Below are 17626 nucleotides of genomic sequence, written 5' to 3'. Positions count from 1 at the left end.
TTGTTCTTCCGTAGCCTTTTATCCCTGGTTTCCTGCCTCCCAGCGTCTGTCCCCTGTCATCACAAGCCAAACCGTGCCTCCCTTGTAGACTGTCACCTTCTTGTGCCCCAAACTAAATTCTACACCTGCCCAGAGGGAATGTAGTGATCCTGCGAGTGGATCCCCTCCAGGTCCGTGGTCCCCAAACCTGAGTGATAGAGGACTCACAGGGGCGCATGTTGGTTCAGAGTCCTGGCCCCACAGGGGGTTGGGCTCACGGGTCAGAGGAAACACCCTGGGGGCTGGGACGCAGGGGACGCTGGGTGCTAACTTGTCCCCTCCCCCGCGTGCGGGGGTCCAGCCTCCGGCAGACAGCACCGCTCTGACCCAGCGGCCGGAGCGTCCCAGCCAAGGGCTGCAGGTCGGAGGGAGTTTCTGCCGCCCCAGTGCAGCCTTCCTCTTGGCCCTGAACTTCCCGCCATCCGGTCCTCGGGGCCGCGAGTTGCCTGTGCCCCGGGGCGGCTGCCTGTCCTGCTCGTGAGAGAAGCCGGAGCTCGGCCGTGTCCTCGGCCTGATGGCGCTCGCGCTGTGGTTGGTCCCTTCTGTCCGAGGTCTGGAGCCAGACCTGGGGTTTCCGGGTCCTCGGCGATGCTGTGGGCCAGGGATCTGGCACCTTCCCCAGGGTGGAGTTCTGCCTCCTCGGAGTTCTCCTCTGCGCTGCTGGGAGATGCGGCCCACATGCGTTGGGCGCCAGTGGAGACAGGGGAGCTTTTCAAAAGTTGGCTTATTGGGCCTCGGAGGCCGCGGCGTCTCGCCTCGGGTCTGCGGAAACCGCGGACACGCGACCATCGGTGGCCTCTGCTTTCCTGTTGCCGCAAACAGGGAGGCAGCCGCTTCTCCCCGATGCCAGCTCTGCCTCCTCTCTGTCTCATCCATGGTCCCCCCGGGTCTGGAGCGACAAACAGCCTCTTTCTGTGCCAAGACCCAAGACAGTCTCTTCCCCTCGCCGTCTCCTCGCGAGGCTGAATTTCACCTTTGCGTCGACTGTTTCTCTCTCCCTCACCTGGCCTTTCAGGCTCGCTCACCTCCTGTGGCCCTGGCAGAGCTGCACCCCCAGGCCGTTCCCTGATGAGAAAGGTGGGAGCTTAGTCACCAGCCTGCAGTTGCCGCCCTAGAGGAGGAAATGTTCACTCTTCTGTCACGTGTTGCAAAATGATGTGAAAAGGTTCGAATTCCCCCCTTTGAGGACAGAATAACCAGGTATAGATGTTCAGCCGTGTGCATTGATTACTGACTCTGTACCCAAGGTCAGTGCCACCGCCTTTGATTATTTGGTGTCGTCACTCCAGGGCGGGGGGTTGTCACATCATTCCCATTCTGCAGATCAGTACAAAGCCTCAGCGAAGTGGAACTGTTGCCTAAGGTCTTAGAGATGGAAGGGGCAGAGCTGGAAAATGAAAGGGTGACTCTGACCACAAGGTCCCTGCTCCCATAAATAAACCCCTACAGGAGCCACAGGACAGATGCCAGGTGCAAGATCGACTTTGAGGTTAGTGTCGGCGTAGTGTTCACTTTCCGGAGCCAGAGAGCTAGGTTAAATCCCGGCTGAACAACCTGCAGCGACGTGACCTTGCACCAGTTAGTTTCCCTCATAGGATAATTATAAATGATTAAATGCGCACATAGGCGTCAAGTCCTTAGAACTGTGGCTGGCACAAGGCAAGCCCATGGAAAGAGTAGCCGTCGTCGCTTTATTCCTGGTAAAGCTGAATTGGAGACTAGGTTAGCTTTCTGCTGCTGCTGTGATAGATGACCGCAAACCTAGTGGCTTAAGACAGCACAAATGTATTCTTATCTGATGGTTCTGTAGATGAGAAGTGCACTGGGCTCAGATCCAGATGTCGGTGGGGGGCTTACCTTTCTGGAAGTCCTGGGGGGGTGGACCTACATTCCTCTGGCTTTGGGGTCTGACCTCTCTTTTGCACGGAGCAGCCTTCGACCAAAAGAGGTGCCGTGAACACTGAGGATCCACTCCTCCCTGAAACGTTCCCAGGCATCTTGTAAACAGGTAAATTGAGAGCAAAGGATACTGTCATCAGTGGAGACTGAAGGGAGTTTTCAGAGGACAGCGTGCAGTTACCCGAGGCAGCCCCGGCCAGTCTGCCAGCCCAGAAATGGGAAAACACAGGTGTGGGTGACACGTCACGCTCTCTGTCGGTCGTGTGCAGGCTCCTCCTCCATGGCGTGTCTGTTGAATATTTGGCCTTTAAGAACTTGATTGGGAGTGACCATTTGACACGTTTGAGTTCTTTTGTTTTAGGCAGATTGTTTGCTTGAACTCAGAAGGATCTTAAAGGCAGCAGGATACACAATTGAGATACAGCTTTTCTAATTTAGACCCAAACCGGGGTGAATTTTCAGAGTATTGTCCAAAGCACTGGAGCAAGTGGAGTCTTCTCTTTGGAGGGCAAGCAGTTCACCTGACCTCGTGTCTGATCCCTCTCCATCCTGTCTTTGACCCGCTCCTACCTGCCTACTAGGGACCGCCCAAGAGGTCAGAAAACTATATAGTGCCCTGTGGCCAGTCTGCCTGGATTTTTTCTTTTTTTTTTTTTTGGACTCAGTGACTTTTATTATATTTACAGTTGTGCAGGCATCATCACAACCCAGTTTTAAAACATTTCCATCCCAAACCCCCAGCCCATCCCTCCCAATCTGTCTCCTTTGGTAACCAGAGGTTTTTCGAAGTCTGTGAGTCGGTTTCTGTTCTGCAAAGAAGTTCATTGTATCTTTTTTTAGATTCCCATATAGAAGTGATAGCATATGACACTTGTGTCTCACTGTCCAACTTCACTTGACATGATAATTTCTAGGTCCTTCCATGTTGCTGCAGATGCCATTATTTCTTTCCCTTTAATGGCTTGAGTAATATTCCATTGTGTATATGTACCACATCTTCTTTATCTACTCCTCTGTCGATGGACATTCAGATTGCTCTCATGTCTTGACTATTGTATACAGTGCTGCAGTGAACATTGGGGTACATGTATCTTTTCTAGTCACGGTTTTCTCTGGAACAGATGCCCAGGAGTGGAACTGCTGAATCAAATGGTAATTCTCATTTTAGTTTTTTGAGATATCTCCACACTGTTTTCCATAGTGGTTGTACCAATTTGCATCCCCACCAACAGTGTAAGAGAGTTCCCTTTTCTCCACACCCTCTCCAGCACTTATTGTTTGTAGACTTTTTGTGCCTGGGTCTTCAAAGAAATGGAAATTCAAGACATAAAGAGACATCTAACTTACACATTGTTTCTTTATTCTCGGTGACAAAATGGGCCCACTGGGTCCCCAGCCTCCTCAGCCCTCCCTAAGCCCAGGCGTCCCCTGAGCTTGTGTGTGACATGTGTCTGTCTGGAATGAGTTCTCGACCCCACTCCCCGTTTCCTCGTGAGGGAACATTACTCACAAGAGCAAGGATGACTTGACCCACCTCTTGCTCAGACCTGCCTCCCAGTCTCAATGTGAAGAGTCACCCATGAAGCATGAGCTCTGCCAGTTCTGGTGTCAGCCAGCTCCGTTTCCCTCTTGCCACCAAGCAAAGTTCTAGCTGGGAGCAGGCAGCGGCCAAGTCCACAGCTGGCTGCTCTAGATTTTTCCAGGTGAGTGGAGGTAGGTGGCACCCATGGGCCAGCAGTGTGCAGCCTGGCTGCTCTCTCTCCTTCGAGGCTGAAGAGAGTCATGCAGCAGAAACAGGGCCAGTGGCTGTGAGGTCATCAGTAACTGAAGATGTTCAGACTAAGGGTGGAGAAGAGCTGAGCTCCTTTTTTTTGTTGTCTTATGAACTGTATCCTACATGGATGTATAGGTCTTTGTTTTCTTTGTGCGTATGGATTCAAATCACTGTTGGGGTTGCTTGCTTTCAGCCTAAAGAATTTGTTTGAGCAGTTCCTGTAAGATATTTCTGCTAGCCATAGATTTTCTAATGTTTTGTTCATCTAGGAATGTTATATTATTTTTTCTTCATTTTTGGAAGATGGTTTTGCTGGATATAAGACTCTTAGTTCATAGCTTTTTGTTTTTTCTCTTCAACATTTCGAATACATCATTCCACTGCCTACTGGTCCACCGTTTCTGCTGAGAAGTCACCTGGTTGTCTTACCTGGATCCTTTGTATATGAATCTATTTTTTTCCTCTTGCTGTTTTCAAGATTTTTTCTTTATCCCTGTCTTTTTCATATTGACTTTCATGAATCTGGGTATATAGATCTTTTTGTGTTATCCTTCTTGTAGTTTGTTGACTTTCTTGGATATGTACATTAATGTTTTTCATCAAATTTGGAAACTTTTCAGTCATTATCTCATTTTTTTCTACTCCTGACTTTTGGTACTCCCATTCCATGTATGTTAGTGTGCTTAGTGGCATGCCGCATGTCTCTGAGGCTCTGTTCAGTTTTCTTCATTTTTTTTTTCTGTTCTTCAGATAACGTCATCTCAATCAATCTTTAAATTCACTTGATCTTCTACCTGCTCAAATCTCCAGTTGAGCCCGTAGAGTAAATTTTTTAACTCCTAAAGTTTAATTTTTAATTTCAGACTTTTTCTGTTTTGTTCATTTTTATAATTTCTGTCTCTTGATTGATACTGTGTACTTGATGAAACACGTGACCACGTCTTTTTTAATTCTTTAAGTATAGTTTCTTTTAGTTCTTTGAACATATTTATAATAGCTGCTTTGATGTCCTTGCTAAGCCCAGTATCTGGGCCCTCTAAAATTTAGTTTCTGATGCCTGATTTTTTTTTTTTTCCTGTTTGTGGATCACACTCTCTTGTTTCTTTCTACGTCTCATAATTTGTTGATAACTGGATGTTTCAGATACTCTGTAGTAGCAATTGGGAGCCTCCCCACTCTCCCCCAGCTCCCACCAAACCCAGCTGCTGCTTGTTTGTTGGCTCAGTTGCTTGATGACTTCGCTAGTGAAGTTTATTCTCCTATGGTATGTTTCTGATGTCATTCCTGAGAGGGCACAACCTTAGGCTGTGAATGACATTCTTCTATTTCCTTTTTTAAATGGCATTAATTTTTCTAAATGGCTCTTTGACTGCCTCTCTGCCCTGTTAAATTTATGGATGATCTGTTTCAATTGCTGCCACACCCAGCTGTTAATCTCAGTTAATTTCTAGTTATTTCATCTATTGGTTTTTGGCCCTGGAGCATATATTGTCCCCCACAGTCTGATTCTATTTAAGTCAGGTGCTTTCATGGGGAAAGTCTTCAAGACCATTCCTTGATACTTGCTCTGACCCCAGCAGGACCCTTCATAGCTCTCTCTTTCTCTGGCTCTTGTGTTAAACTTCTAGCCACTCTACCATGTTGCTATTATGGTGCTACCCCTTAATGGCTCACTACCAAAATTTCTGTTCTTTCCCATGGTGCCTGCCCTAGGCTTGAACGTCTCCGCCCTGTGTTACAAATGACTTCATTCCTTTTCGGGAGAGTTATGGAGCTGTTTTGTGACCTTTCTTTCTCTGTGGGCAGATCCTCTGTCCACTGCTGAGGGACAGCAGCCTGCTTTGCTTCATACAACCCCTGGCCTACAAGAGGAACACTGTATGAGGGCAGTAGCATCTGGTCATCTCAGCTTGCTTCTCTAGGCATTGAACTTCCCCCAGAAGCAAAATGGGATGAGGGGAATTTGGCCCAGTATTGTCTGTATGCTGTGACTGGGATAGAATTTCCACCCCATGAGTACAGGCTGGTTTGAGGAAAAGACTCACACTCCTTGGACTGCAGTAGAGTTTCTACAAGACAGGGCTGGGGCGGGAGAACGATTAGAAAGACTAGTGATCTAGCCCTCCCTAGGAGAAGCCGTAACTCCAGTTTGGGAGCTGTGGTGGAAGGGGTCCCATCTTCTTGGGTGTGACCTCCTGAAATAAAGCTTGAGGGGGTGGAGGAGGAGGTGGCACAGCCTGCTGGTTGTGACTCAAATGCCACAGACTCCTGCTGTTCTTACTGAGATTTAGCCAGTTCTCTTGAGGAAGAAATTTCTTTTTCATCCAGGGATCTAGCAGTGTTACAAGTCAGAAGAGGCTCCCATGGGTGCTGTATTCATGTTGTCGTGTAGGTTAGCTCTAACTTGTTTTTTATTTTTTATTCCAATCCATTATTTGATACAGCATTTGATTAGATGCCCACCTAGTTACCACTTCCTTTGCTTATTATTCCTTCTTCTTTCATCTGGGATCATTTCTGTTTTCATTTGAAGTACATCCAATAGAACGTCACTTAGTGAGGATGTGTTGGTGAAAAAGTCTCTTAGCTTTTGTGTAAAAATTACTTCTTTATTTTGTCCCAGTTTGTGGAATTTTTTTTTTTTTTTTTTTTTTTTGCTGGATGTTCTAGGTTGACAGTTAATTTATCTCAGCACCTTTTACTAACCTGTCTTAGGTCATTAATACTGAAATGTCAGGTAGTGAGATATCTAATCGTGGTCCTTTGAGAGTACTTTTCTCTCTGGTTGTTTTTAAATTATTCTCTATTTCCTTGGTGTTCTGCATTTTTTGCTGTGGTGCCTCTAATTGTGTATTTATTTTTCCTGATTCGAATTCATTGGGGTCCTTGAATATGTGGATGGGGGGGGTGTCTTTTATCAGTTCTGAGAAATTCTTGGTTTTAATTTTTTATTATTCAATGAATTTATTACATTTGAAGTTGTACAGTGATCATAACAATCCAGTTTTATAGGATTTCCATCCCACAACCCCAGCGCATCCCCCCACCCCCCAAACTGTCTCCTTTGGAAACCATAAGTTTTTCAAAGTCTGTGAGTCAGTATCTGTTCTGCAAAGAAGTTCATTGTGTCCTTTTTTCAGATTCCACGTGTCAGTGATACCATTTGATGTTGGTGTCTCATTGTCTGACTGACTTCACTTAGCATAATTTCTAGGTCCATCCATGTTGCTAAAAATGCTGGTATTTCGTTCATTTTAATGGCTGAGTAATATTCCATTGTGTATATGTACCACATCTTCTTGATCCACTCCTCTGTTGATGGACATTTAGGTTGTTTCCATGTCTTGGCTATTGCAAAGAGTGCTGCAGTGAACATCAGAGTACGTGTGTCTTTGTGAGTCGTGGTTTTCTCTGGATAGATGCCCAAGAGTGGGATTGCTGGATCAAACGGGAGTTCTGTTTGTAGTTTCCTGAGGAATCTCCATACTGCTTTCCACAGTGTTTGCACCAATTTATAATCCCACCAGCAGTGTACTAGGGTTCCTTTTTCTCCACACCCTCTCCAGCACTTATTGTTTGTAGACTTCTTGATGATGGCCATTCTGGCTGGTGTAAGGTGGTACCTCGTAGTGGTTTTGACTTGCATTTCTCTAATAGTGAGTGATGTTGAACATCTTTTCGTGTGTTTTTTGGCCATCTGTATGTCTTTTTGGGAGAACTGTCTGTTTAGATCTTCTGCCCATTTTTGGATGGGGTTGTTTGTTTTTTTTTTGGCATAGAGCTGCAGAAGGTGTTTATAGATTTTGGAGATGAATCCCTTGTCAGTTGATTCACTTGCAAAGATTTTCTCCCATTCTGTGGGTTGTCTTTTCGTTTCGTTTAGGGTAAAATCTAAGTTTTATTAGGTCCCATTTGTTTAATTTTGTTTTTATTGTCATTACTCTAAGAGGTAGATCTGAGAAGATGTTGCTGTCATTTATGTCAGAGAGTGTTTGGCCTATGCTTTCCTCTAAGAGTTTTATAGTATCTTGTCTTATTCTAGGTCTTTAATCCATTTTGAGTTTATTTTTGTGTATGGTATGAGGGTATGTTCTAATTTCATTCTTTTCCGTGTGGCTGTCCAGTTTTCCCAGCACCACTTATTGAACAAGCTGTCCTCTCTCCCTTGTATATTCTTGCCTCCTTTGTCATAGATTAGTTGGCTGTAGGTGCGTGGGTTTAATTCTGGGCTTTCTATCCTGTTCTATGGATCAATATTTCTGTCTTTGTGCCAGTACTGTATGGTTTTGATGATTGTTGCTTTGTAGTATAGGCTGAAGTCCAGGAGCCTGATTCCTCCAGCTCCATTTTTCTTTTTCAGGATGTCTTTGGCTATTCTGGGTCTTTTGTGCTTCCAAACAAACTTTAAAATATTTTGTTCAAGTTCTGTGAAAAATGTCCTTCGTAATTTGATAGGGATTGCATTGGATCTGTAGATTGCCTTAGGTAGTATAGTCATTTTGATAATGTTAACTCTTCCAATCCAAGAGCATGGTATGTATTTCCATCTATTTGTGTCATCTTTGATTTCTTTCATCAGTGTCTTACAGTTTTCAGAGTACAGATCTTTTGTCTCTTTAGGTAGGTTTACTCCTAGGTATTTTATTCTTTTGGATGTGATGGTAAAAGGGGATTGCTTCCCTAATTTCAAGAAATTCTGTTATTAACTCTTCCCATATTGCCTTTTCCCTACTCTCTCTTCCTTCAGGAACTTCATCTAGTTATGTTAGAGCTATTCCATGGCACTTAACCTCCTATATTTCCTGTCTCAGTTATATATAAGCTCCTCAAATCAGTCTTCCAGTTTACCAAATTCTCTCTGTGACTGTATCTAATATCCTGTTAAACCTGTGTATCCATTGAATTTTATATTTTGATAATTATATTTTTTTCATTTCTAAGACTTTAATAATTTTTTTAGTATGCTTGGTCATTGCTTATAATCCCTTTTTTTCATTTTTCAAATTCTTAAACTATGCAGCCATGCTAAATATACTTTTTTTCTATTGTGTGTTAATAATTCTAATATCTGAAGTTTTGGTGGATCTAAATATGATGTCTGTCTAACTCTGCCTCTGCTTCTTCCTATTCTTTGGTACTTGGTTTACTTGTGTATTTTGTGATTTTTGATTGTGAGCTTAACTTCCTTGGTTGCTGAGAATTCTTGGTTGAAGTTGGGCCCTTTCAAGGTTGACTTACAGTTGACTCTGCAAAGTGCCGAAGGACAGTACAAGCTGGGGACCACTTTGACTTGATGGCCTGAGGGGTTTTAACCACTCAGATAAAATAAAGTTGGGTTGCAGACGTATGTGATGCCTGGTTCATTCTACATTATTGGAGGGAAATTCCACTCGCCCTACTCAGCCAGCACTAAGCTTTAACACAGGCAATTTTCCTTAGAGTTTCTGACACTGATACTTTGGCCTTGTTCCAGCAAAGAATAAAGATAATGAGTGCCTTTGATTCTCATAAGTTGTGTAACTTTTCAAGTTTTTATGGTAATATGTAAAAGAGTAAAAATATTAAACTATTATCTCCAAAGTACTAGAGGGGGAAAACGGAACATGAAAAAACCCAACAAATAATCCTAAAGGACAAGAAAGAAGAGAAAAGAAATGTAATGTAGGCAAACCTATACTACAAAATTTAAATAGTACTACTAAAATATTATCAACTTATTCAGCTATATTTTTTAACCTATTTACATACTGATTATGAGAGATACAGCTAAAATATAAACAGAAAAGTGAAAAGATGGCAGAAGATAAATAGTATGCAAATTTTTAAAAAGCCGGTGCTTTTTTTTGACATCATACAAAATAGACTTAAAGATAAAACTAGAAATAAAAAGATCAGCACAAAAAGTTTATTTCAACAAAAGGTAGCGTGTTTTACAAACATCTGTGGAAGTTGTAACATAGCTTCAAGATGTATTCCCCCCAAATTTATATATTTACATAGAATAATGGGCATTAGCACAGTGGAAGATTTTTTTTAATTGGAGTGTAGTTGATTTACAATGTTGTGTTCGTTTCAAGTGTACAGCAAAGTAAATCAGTTATACACATACTTACATTCTTTTTCTTTAATTTTATTGGAGTATAGGTGACTTAAAATATTGTATTTGTTTCAGGTTTACAGCAAAGTGAATCATATATATATATATACACACATACATCCATATATATGTATATGTACACGCACATATTCTTATATATTTATCATTGTTTTTTCCCATGTAGGTTATTATAAATGTATATCCATTCTTTTTTCAGATTCTTTTCCATATAGGTTATTGCAGAATATTGAGTAGAGTTCCCTGTGCTGTACAGCAGGTCCTTGTTCGTTATCTGTTTTATATATAGTAGTGTGTATATGTTAATCCCAAACTCCTAATCTATCCCTCCACCCTGCATTTCCCCTTTGGTAACCGTAAGTTTGATTTCAAAATCTGTGAGTCTCTTTCTCCTTTGTAAATAAGGTCATTTGTATCATTTATCGTATATCTCCCGATATATGCCCAGGCGTGGGATTGCTGTATCATATGGTAGTTCTATATTTAGTTTTTTAAGGAACCTTCATACTTTTTTCCACAGTGGTTATGCCAGTTTACATTCCCACCAGCAGTGCAGGAGGGTTCCACTTTCTCCACACCCTCTCTAGCATTTACTGTTTGTAGACCAATGGTGATGGCTACCCTGACTGGTATGAGGTGATATCTCATTGTAGTTTTGATTTGCATTTCTCTAATAATTAGTGATGTTGAGCATCTTGTCATGCGCTTTGGGGCCACCTGTTTTTCTGATTAGGAGAAGTGTCTGTTTAGATCTTCTGACCATTTTTGGATTGGCTTGTTTTTTCAATATAGAATTGCAGGAGCTGTTTGTATATTTTGGAGATGAAGCCCTTGTCGGTCGCTTCACTTGCAGATACTTTCTCCCGCTTGGTGGGTCGTCTTTTCATTTGTCTGTGGTTTCCTTTGCTGGGCAGAGGAATACGGCTGTGGGAAGAGGTGAGCTCCGTGTCTTACTGCTCCGCCGTCTTGATCCCCTTCCTCAGGCCACATGAAGATTTTCACCTGCTTCTCTCAGCAATCGACAGATCAACCAGACAGAAAAGTGAAACTTAAATGTAAATGCTCATGATTTTTTAAATGTATTAGGAGGATATTGTGAGTAATTTTATACCAAGGTAAATTTGAAAACGTAAATGAAATACACACATTCTTAGAAATCTATGACTCAGTAAAACTTGAGGGGGAAAAGAAAAATGGTTTGAGGGGGTTTTAAAAGAAAATAGCCTCAGTTTTTAGAGTTGAATACTGAGGTATGTAGGGGTACAACGGCTTAAGTTTCCGAAATTTGCTTTAAAATACTCTTAGAGGAAGCAAGTTGGTTCTCCAGTATTCTTGAATCTGGATCTAAGTTTATGGTAGTTTATGTCTTCTTTTGTGTGTATTTGTATGTGGAAACTAAAAAAGGATACAAATGAACTTACTTGCAAAATGGAAACAGACTCACAGACTTTGAAAAGCTTACCTTTACCGAGGGGGCAGGCGGGCAGAGGGGAGGCATGGACTGTGGGTTTGGGATAGAAATATTTTAAAATGAGGTTGGAATGATGGTTTTACAACTATAAATAAAAGAAAAGTCATTGAACTATTAACACAAAAGAAAGGTCTCACAACACGAGAAGACTGGAAACACTGACTTGAGGATGGACTCTTTTATTTTGAAGAGAGAAGGTGCATACCCATAAGGAGGGGTCAGCAGCTCATGCCACGTGTGGACGGAAATGCAGCAGGCTGGGGATTCAGGTTTTAGGCCTTTGATGTAGGCCCCCAAGTGGGGCGCACTGCAAACAGTGCTAGATGGTTTCTGAAGGCAGAATAGGGATGTGGCTTCCTCCAGCTGGGCAGGAATGTTCCAGAAGGACAGACTGATGTCCGTGGCCAAGCTTTTTTTTTTTTTTTTTTTGCAATTATTTATTTACTTACTTACTTACTTATATGAGAGTATAGTTGATTTATCGTGTTTCTTCAATTTCTGTTGTACAGCAAAATGACCCAGTCATACACAGGTCCCTGTGCTGTACAGTACGGCTCCATTGCCCATCCATTCCCAGTGTAACAGTTTGCATCCAAAACCCCAGAATGCCCCGTTCAGTTTTTTATCATCAGTGAGAGTTTAGCCTTTTTTTTTTTTTTTTGGTAATCAGTGGTCAGAGTTCAGCTTAGCTTTTACCTCTGTCGTCAGGATAAAGTGAGATAGATAATGGACATGAAAAGAAAAGTCAGCAGACTGTCAAGCTATGCAAATGTGAGGTACTTGGAATAGTCTTTACAGAAGCAGCTGTACGTGTTAAGGCGCCTGGGGTAGAGCTGCTTTGTGAGCATCTCCTCAAAGTGAGAAACACAGTTTTGTCGATGACCCAGCAATCCCGCTGTTAGGTGTGTACAAGAGAAGTGAAAACATACGTGTACCCAGAACTTGTATACAAAGAGGCACAGTGTGATTATTCCAAAGTGAAAACAGATGTTTGTACACGGTGGAATATAATTCGACAGGAAAAGGGGTAAAGCGACCACCTGTCAGAACCTGGATGAACCTTGAACCAGGGTGGGAAGGGAAAGAAGCCAGTCACAGAAGGGCACATGTTTCAGGATTCCACTTAAATGATCCTGTTTCGGCTCAGTGGTAACCAACCCGACTAGTATCCATGAGGACACGGGTTTGATCCTTGGCCTTGCGCGGTGGGTTAAGGATCTGGCGTTGCTGTGAGCTGTGGTGTAGGTCAGAGATGAGGCTCGGATCCTGTGTTGCTGTGGCTGTGGTGTAGGCTGGCAGCTACAGCTCAGATTTGACCCCTAGCCTGGGAAATTCCATATGCTTCAGGTGTGGCCCTAAAAAGGAAAAAAAAAGGGGGGGAGGGAATATGTATGATTAAAAACAACAAAAAAAAAACTTTATTGAGACAGTGCCAAGTCTAAGCATAAACAATAAGAAAGCCAAGAGTGGGCGTTTCATGCCCCCCACCCCTTCCCCTTTGGGGCCGGGAATTTGTCCAGAGGCTCCCTAAGCAGGGCTGATGAAGGAGCCGACTTGCCCCGAGCCCTGAGGCTGGTGGTCTCTGCCCCACTAAGCAGCAGTGCGTGTGTTGGTGGACTGGCACAATGGAGCGATGGTGATTTTTTTTTTTTTTAATTCGCCAAATCTGATTGTCACCATGGGCACAAGCATAGTCCATGTCTTTCACCCCAAGACAGAAGTGGGGCTCCCAGATGTCCCAGGACTGGCCAGCGCCCTGGCCCCCTGCTGCAAGGGGACCCCCGCCCCCAGACAGCCGCCTTCCCTGCTGTCACTCACGTCCGGCTCTTGCCCATCCCTGTCTTCCTCTTGTTTTGCAGTGGCTGCTTCCACTCCCAACTCCACCGCCGGTGCAGCCATGAACTCTCTGACCTCCCTGGGGACTCTGCAAGGACTGGCGGGAGCCACGGTCGGACTGAATAACATTAATGCACTGGCAGGTAGCGCCCACAGTGAGTACTTGCTGCTCTGGTGGACAGCCTTCCCCCCAACCCTCCACAGACGGGGCGGCCACAGACCACCTGAGGACAGGTCCCGGGCAGAACTGAGGCTGGGGGTGGAGTGGCACAGGCTCTGAGGGCCAGATGGCATCCGTGATCGGACTGCCCACCCTCGCCACCCCGAGCCTTTTCTAGCATGTAGACTGGGTGTTTGGCCATAGGTTTCTGGGGTTGACAGGTCCCTGCAGGTTTCAAGGGCTTTGGTTCTGGCTCTGGTCCCTTTTCCTGAGAGGCAGTGTGTCACAATGGAACGGTGAATGGGCGAGAGGTCAGGACGCACGGAGCCAGCTCCCAGTCTGCTACCCGTCACCTGCTGGAATCTGCGGCCAGTCTGTGCCCCTAGTCTGGACTTGAGAGTCCCCGTCTAGAAATTGGGAGTTCTGGATCAGATGCTCTTAAAGGGCTCCTCCAGCTATAAAACCGGAAGGGGCGTGGCAGTTCCACAGGAGGAGAAATGAGGCTTTGCCAGGAAGGAAGCAGGGTGGGTGGAGAGGAGCCGCTCCCTGGAGGTGGTGTCGAGCAGCTGAGGCCTGGGTCCCTCGGCAGCAGCGTGTCTCCTCAGGGCACAGGTCCCCTGTGGCAGGTTGAAGCTGCAAGAGGCAGACGGCTTACAGAACGGCTGAGCCCTGGCACGTAAGGTCTTCCTGCAGATCCTCTGGGTTGTGTCTACACAGCCCAGCCACGTTCAGCATTTTAGATCCCTGGGGAGACCAGAACCTGGCCAGAGGATGAGTCATATTTGAGGCTGGAACTGAACTCTGGCTCCTCCGCTGGGGGAGCGGATCCTCAGTCCACAGAGGGGACCCCTCATTTGCCTTCCCATCAGCTCAGTCTCCCTGCACCACCCCACTGCCTGATAAAAAGAGCCAAGCCCAGGAGTTCCCTTTGTGGCCCAGCAGGTTAAAAACTCGACTGGTGTCCACAGGATGTGGGTTTGATCCCTGGACTTGCTCAGTGGGTTGAGGAGCTGGTGTTGCCGTGAGCTTTGGTGTAGCTTCCAGGCACGGCTAGGATCTGGCACTGCTGTGGTGCAGGCCAGCAGCTGCAGCTCCAATTAGACCCCTAGCCTGGGAACCTCTATATGCCATGTGTGTGGCCCTAAAAAAGAAAAAAAGAAAAAAGAATAGCCGAATCTATCAGGTCCCTGACAGCCTCTGAGTCTAACTTGGGGACCTAATTACCTACCAGGCAGTGCAACCTCTGCCCATCTTAAGCTTTAAGAAAAGGGTCCTTGGCAAGTTGCCTTTTTTTAAGCCATGATTCAATACGTGAACAGGTTTTAAAGGATGATCAAGCAGTCTTTTTTTTAAAAAGCAAAAAACCAACCAAACAAACAAAAACAGTAATTTTATATCTTAAAATCCCCAAAAGAATACTTTGCAATTTATTTGGTAAAGAAGAACCTAGAACTCATCGGATGACTTAACTTTTATAATCCTGATTGGAAAATAAATCAGCCATTTAGAGGTAGGAAATTCTTCCAGGTTTTAGTGAATCCTTTTAGGCAGATGCTCTGGGAAAAACAAACATTAGCTTGGACTGAGCTTGACCTGGCCACAGGCCAAAAAAGAAAAAAAAAGAGAAAAGAAAGGTATTTCTCCTTCCAGACAGGATGGTTCTTGATTAGCAAGCACGTAGCAAATGAGGTGGTAGCCACGTGACGGCAGAAGGTTTTATTCTAGTAAAACCGCCTCCAGCTCCCCTCTGGCCAGCAGCCCTCACTGCCTTGACTCCTGTTTCTGACCTTGTTCTGCAGACGCTCCAACTCACTTGTCCTTCCCCTCGGTTGCAGACGTGTGTTTGCACACAAACCTTCATGCTGCTTCTCTTGCCCCAGGACCTAGTTCCCCTAAAACAAGGAATTTGATTTGACCGCCTGCCTGTCCTTGGTCTGCACAGTAACAGGCCAGTGGGAATGGCTGTCCTCCTCAGCACGTGCTCATGATCGCTGTGTGTCGTCCCCTGTCTGCGTGGTCCCGCCTCCCTCCATCCTCTGCTGTTGTCCTTGGCTGGGATGTTCCCATCGTCCGCATAGCGAGGGACTCTGTTGAATGGCAGAGAGACCACAAGAGTTCTTGTGTGGGGTCCGTGTTACTCGAATTGTGCTTCTGGCAAGAACAACAGGCTTTAATCGTGGTGGTTGTTTTTTTAAATTCTTTGCCATTGGGTTCATATGGGAAATTAAGTCTGCTTCACATAACCCCTACTAGACAGTGTGAACTAGGAAAATGTGGAATTAAACCGGAAGTCACGCACAAAGAATACTTTCCTTCTGATGGGGTGAATGTTGCCGTCTGAGCTGTTAAACAACCCCCACCACCCCTGGCTTGGAGCCACTATTTGTTTTCTCAGATGCCAAGAGAAAACCTTCTACCATAGAGCGTCTTCATTCAGAACATTCCTAGCAGACCTGGTGATGCTTCCTGTCCTGCTGGCTCCTTCCCAAAGAAGGTAGTCTAGGAACAGTTACCTGGACAGGGCAGCTTGACCCGTGGGTGGCCCCTGCTTCCACACCTTTGCCATTTCCTCCCCCGCCCCATCCAGAAGCTGCCACGTGCTCCCGGAGGAGTGTTCTGAGCAGAGCCAGCTCTTTGCCATGGACCAAGGAGCTGGGGGGGAGGTAGGCAGAGTCCGCAGCAGATTCCCAAACCCCTCCAAGCGCACCTTTAACCCTCTTCCCTGCCCGACGGCCCTCAGCTCCCCCCCGCCCCCCAGGTGAAGCTTCAGCTAGTAGGCAAGTAGCCGAGCTCAACTGCTGGAGCTCCATATCCTTGTTCTCCCACGAATGGAGGGGCCGGGAAAGCACAGTGCCCTAGAGCTAAAGTGGAAATCCTCAAGCCAAGAAGAAAGGCGTGTGGGCGGTTCACGGACGTAGCTTTTCCTTCCAGATTATTTGAGGGTTTTCCAGGCAGGTTTTATCTACTAGTATCTGAACTAAGACCCAGAAAATATTTTTTGCAGATACATCCACCCAGGAGTCTCTGTCTGATTTTGAGTTTAAATGTATGTCAAGTGGCATCCCCATTTTCCCGTTTCAAGGACATAACTCTTCCAAATGGCTCACCAGATAGTGTCTCAGGTTCTGATGATCTGAATATCGCCAGCCACAAATGCCTGGTGAATGATGTTTTATGGAGATAACTTTCTGTAGAGGAGAGAAAAGATGCAGTGCTTTGGGCATGTTATAGTGGTTTGTCACCCCTTATGTGCGTTGTGACACTACTGTGTTCCTCTGTATTACTGGAATCTGTAAAGATACGGGTAGTTAGCCGCATAGAGAGGCCCCCACAACCTCACATACACTGGTGAGCGTATTAACACAGGCACGTGTACAAATGCCACTGACTTCCTGATTCTAGACGTTTCATCCTTACGTCTTCATTATCAGCTTGCAGCCTGGAAAGGCTGTATCTCATCTGTAGCAGAGAAAACTTGCCCCAGCAGATAGACAGAGATCGATGGGCATATGGTGATTCACTGCTCACTTTCGCCCTTTCTGTATTTGGTATAAAACCTAGAGGGTGCTGGGCAGAGAACTGTACCTTGCTGCTGGCCCTCAGCCCCCAACTCTGCTTTCTGGTACCAGCTCCGTGATGGCCACTCCACATGTCCATGCTCATGTTTACAAGGGTGGAGCTTCTGTGTCATCTCCATAGATTTCCTCAGTCATCTCACAGCTCCTCAGGTCCCCATCAGGGAGGATGGAGAGCAGTTAGGGCACGTGATGGTTCAGGGCACCCTCTGACTTTATTGACAGACCCTTTGCCAAGACCTGCCCTCTTAGAGGTTTGCCACGCCCTCCTTTTCTTCCAGCTGTCCTCGTCCAAACAGCGTGTGTGGGGATCTAAATTAAAGGGGATGAAATGATGCATCTGTTTGGGCTCTTCAAAGCCCTATTCTTTCCCCAGGAAGCATCTTAATTCAGCTCACCCTCTTCAGAGCTCTCTTTCTCTGTACGGGGTGTTTAGATGGAATCAAATACCAGCAGCTGAACTGACAAGTGCTGTCTGTGATATGATGAGTTCATATAAAATAACATTAGAGCATTCACAGGACTAACCGTCAAAAGTTGAGATCTTTCCTTTGATGGGGCTTCAGATACTACCAGGTAATCAACTACCTGTTCAGCCTTGGCAAACATACACCTGCAAATCTGCAGCTTAGTTTGGGTTTTCAGTATTCTCAGTGCACTTGCACTTGTCAGGATTTTTGCTCTATGTATGTTCAAAAGGAAGGTTCTGCTGCAGAGGAGAAAAGCCTTGGGCCCTGAGTAGCCCCTCCCCTGGCGT

General features: G+C 45.3%; 1 protein-coding gene across 27 annotated transcripts in view; it reads left to right on the top strand.

Moving 5' to 3' along the window:
- Positions 1–17626, top strand: part of CELF2 (CUGBP Elav-like family member 2) — a 362707-nt gene that overhangs the window by 329792 nt on the left and 15289 nt on the right. For 24 of the 27 annotated variants that reach the window (XM_021064258.1, XM_021064257.1, XM_021064256.1 and 21 more), the window contains one exon: positions 13158–13277. In XM_021064258.1, the coding sequence (XP_020919917.1) occupies positions 13158–13277 (120 nt within the window). Of the gene's footprint in view, positions 1–13157; positions 13290–17626 lie in introns of all 27 variants that reach the window. The other 3 variants (XM_021064238.1, XM_021064234.1, XM_021064252.1) reach the window with 1 other exon arrangement.

This window comes from Sus scrofa, chromosome 10, assembly GCF_000003025.6.
Source record: "Sus scrofa isolate TJ Tabasco breed Duroc chromosome 10, Sscrofa11.1, whole genome shotgun sequence".
Taxonomy (NCBI): domain Eukaryota; kingdom Metazoa; phylum Chordata; class Mammalia; order Artiodactyla; family Suidae; genus Sus; species Sus scrofa.
Note: the sequence above shows the minus strand (reverse complement) of the source record. Positions and strands in the feature narration are given on the sequence as shown.